The 3,648-nt window shown below is 48.4% G+C and overlaps 1 protein-coding gene across 1 annotated transcript; it reads right to left on the minus strand.

The window, feature by feature from the left end:
• Window positions 1–30: 30 nt before the first annotated feature.
• LOC105568301 lies at window positions 31–1,901 on the minus strand (the record flags this gene model as incomplete). The annotated part of the gene is made up of 3 exons (XM_012023865.1): window positions 1,601–1,901; window positions 1,174–1,491; window positions 31–976 (listed from the first exon to the last, which is right to left on the minus strand). Coding segments are annotated over exons 1-3 (1,565 nt in total), but the record flags the coding sequence as incomplete, so codon positions are not given.
• Window positions 1,902–3,648: the final 1,747 nt, after the last annotated feature.

Here is a 3,648-nt window from a genome sequence, read left to right on the forward strand (position 1 = left end):
AAGACACATTTGGAAGGGTTGATAACTAACCCAGCTTCCTTGAGTTTTTGAAAGACGATGCTAAGATGCTTCCTATGCTCCTCCAGAGAAGAAGACGCGATAAGAATATCATCTATGTAAGCAAAAGCGAAATCAAGATCCCGTAGGGCATGATGGATGTACCGCTGAAAAGTCTGCGCGGCGTTCCTTAGACCGAATGTCATGGAGACGAACTCGAAAAGACCGAACGGCGTTATGACAGCCGTCTTCGGTATATCGGCCTTCGCCATTGGAATCTGGTGGTAGGCCTTGAAGAGATCAAGGGAAGAGAAAATCGATCTACCTAGTAGGTTAGAGGTAAAATCGTGCAGGTACGGTATCGGATACTTATCCGGAATTGTGACGGCATTCAAACGACGATAGTCGCCGCAAAGCCGCCAGTCACCGTTACCCTTACGGACGAGGTGGATTGGACTGGCCCAAGGACTGCTGGACGGCCTACAAATGCCTAACTCAGTCAGCCTTTTAATTTCAGCCTTCGCTGCCTTTAACTTATCGGGGGGTAACCGGCGTGGTCGCTCAGCGACGGGAGAACCGTTAGTCGCGATGTGGTGTTCGACAGCCCATGCGGCAGGCGAAAGCGCCTGACCGCTCCCGGTAACCTCAGGGAATCCTGAAAGTATGTCCGCAAATTTATTATCGTGACTGACCAAAGGAATTTTAGTTTTTGGTACAGCCAGTACTTGTCCGGCCGACGACAATGAGGTAACACTGTCGACCAGACGACGCTTGTGCAGGTTGACGACTAACTTATAGTGCGTCAACACGTCTGCACCGAGGATCGCAAAGGGCACGTTCGCTACGCGAAACTTCCACACGATAGGATGCCGCAAGCCTAGATCTAGAGTAAGAAGACGCTCGCCGAACGTATCAATTACAGTATCATTAGCTGCGAAAAGTTTTAATCCGGAAGGCGTATTTTTATCGCGCAGGGACGCTGGGAGTATAGATATCTCCGCGCCCGTATCAACCAAAAACCGTTGACCGGTAGTCCGATCAAAAACATGAAGACGGCTTTGTTTCTGCCCCGAATCCCCGACCGTCTCTTCGCGGGGAGAGCGGTTTAGTTTTCCGCCGCGTCATCTTTCCACGAGCAAGGCTTGCGGCAGGACGTGGCTTTCTTCCCGTATTTACGGTGAATGAAACAGTAGCCTGTCTTATCATCAGACTTATCTGTTTCATCACCACGCTTAGTCTTATTACGCGTACGGGATGTGGACCGTTCGCGTCGCATTTTTGCGAACGCGGTGCTCAAAGATTGCATCTGTTTATTCAGTTTATCAAACCGCTCATCGACGCTCAACGGGGCTTTAGAGCGGGATTTTCTAGATTCTTTTGGCGCGACTACCGCGACTGCGGAACTAGGACTACTAATGTCCGCAAGATTATCCGCGGTTTCTGCTAATTTCTGGGGGTCAGGCTCGTTCATTGCAACCAAAATGGTCTTATGCGCTTCGGGCAACAACTCAAGAAAAAGAGATTTTATTACGGCATTGCCCGCCGTTGAGCTGATTCATCTGACTTAGTAGATGAGAGAGTCTCCGGTCCCCCAGAACCTGACCTTTTAACAATTGCCGTAAGCGGGCCTCCGGTGAGACCGTAAATGTCGCGAGAATCCTGTCTTTGAGCGCTTTGTATAAGTTATCAGGCGGTGGATCCGCCTGAATCAAATCTCGGATATGCGATATGACCTCTGGATCGAGGCTAGCGATAAGGTAGTCGACTTTAGTACCATCGACGGTTATGTTCGCGTTTCTAAACGACGCTTCAACACGCAAAAACCAATCCTCCGGGGCCTGTCGCCAGAAGGGCGGGATCTTAGGCACCCGGTACGATTCTACGCGCGCGTCATCGTCCGGCATGTTTAAACTATGGGACGCGTACCGCAAACCGAGGAGAAATGCGAAAAAAGAAAAGAAGCAAAGGAGGAATACCAGGGAGAGGCAAAGCATATGCCTCGACGGTCTCGAAGTTCTCGAAGAGGCGTCGTCCCTCGAAGGAGGTGTCGCTCGAACCCGAGATGTCCGCTGGTATGGCTGCGCAAGATGCGCGTCCGCAGGGATGGCTGCGTAAGCGCGAAAGCTGCGCTGGCACGGCAATGCCCGCCGGAATGGCTGCGCAGGATGCGCGTCCGCCGGGATTACTACGCCGGCACGAAGAAGTCCGTCGGGATGACTGCGCGGGATGCGCGTCCGCCGGGATGACTACGCCGGCACAAATCGTGCACCGACCTGGGTGCGCCCTTAACCTGGTTCGGCCGCGTCGTCGGAGATATCACAGGGCGGAATCCCGCCGACTTGAGTCCGTGGATGGAGAACGACCGATGTACGTCACCAAAAATGGCCTCCCTCGGGCGGTGATAGGCTCGCCCGAAGTTTCGGGAAGGCCCGAATAATGGACTTGCCCGGGCGTCGGTGATGCCACAATTTCGGGCAGTCCGAGGATCCTCAGGGCCGATAGAGCGTGGATGAGGTCCTCTTCGTGCTGCAGGTCAATCCCCAGAAAGCGGGGGAAAGGACCTGAGCCTCGCCGTTGATCTTTCTTCCGCCGATGCGAACGTGAAATGCGCGGATGCGCATCACGTCGGGGTCACCAATTGTGGGGCCTAGTCGATGTATTTACAGCCCGGCTGAAGTGCCCACAATACTTCCTTGCCGATAGCTGGTTGCGAAGGCGGGAATAATCCACTCACAATTACTGGAGATATATATGAACTTTATTAAGATCTTGGTACACGGTAAGGTGATCGGTCTTGACCGTGACACAGGCGAGTTACGACTAACATATTCTGTTCCCGCTCGGACAGCGCCACCGACGACCATAGACTGTGTCGTCGTATAGATGGGCAACTACAAGTCGCCACATGTATCTCGCGCGTCGCTCCACCTCCCGCTCATCGATCGATTTTCTTAAATGCCTCCCGAGTCCGGCCTACCGTCTCCTGCATCCTCATTCGCTCAAACGTATATATTTTTATCTTGATAACTATTGTTACTTTGTACCTCGGTACATGATATTTCTCCTTAGTTTAACCCAATCTACCGCTATTTCCAAAATTGCTACTTTTGCATCAGACACCCTGTATAGTTAACCCTAAGCTTATAATACCAGCCTTTTTTTTACTTTATTAATTTCTTTTCTTCTCATTTTATTTTATTATTATTATTATTATCCTTTTTTTTTACTTCCTTTTCTCACTATTTTATAAGTTGATTTTAATTTTAAGTACCAGCGTAGTTATAAGAATTAAAATATAGTATTAGCCCTAACTGTGTAATATTATAAGTAATTATAAGTTCCTAAATTTCAACCTTTCACCTCCAATATTTCACTTTCAACAGTTCATATTGTATTGATATATTATGTTTAATCTCCTTAATTTAATCTTAATGTTACACGCCAGCGCGGCCTATAAAAATTAAGAATAATCCTATTATAGATATAAGTTTCAATATCAGGAAACAAAATTTGCACTCAATCTTATAACTATAAGTTGACTTCAATCTTAGATATAAAATTTCTCCTTAAATTTAATCTTAATGCCACACGCCAGCGCGGCCTATAAAAATTAAGAACAATCCTATTATAGATATAAGTTTCAATATCAGG

This window comes from Vollenhovia emeryi, unplaced genomic scaffold, assembly GCF_000949405.1.
Source record: "Vollenhovia emeryi isolate VEMERY1.0 unplaced genomic scaffold, V.emery_V1.0 DF942588.1, whole genome shotgun sequence".
In the NCBI taxonomy this organism is placed as follows: Eukaryota; Metazoa; Arthropoda; class Insecta; order Hymenoptera; family Formicidae; genus Vollenhovia; species Vollenhovia emeryi.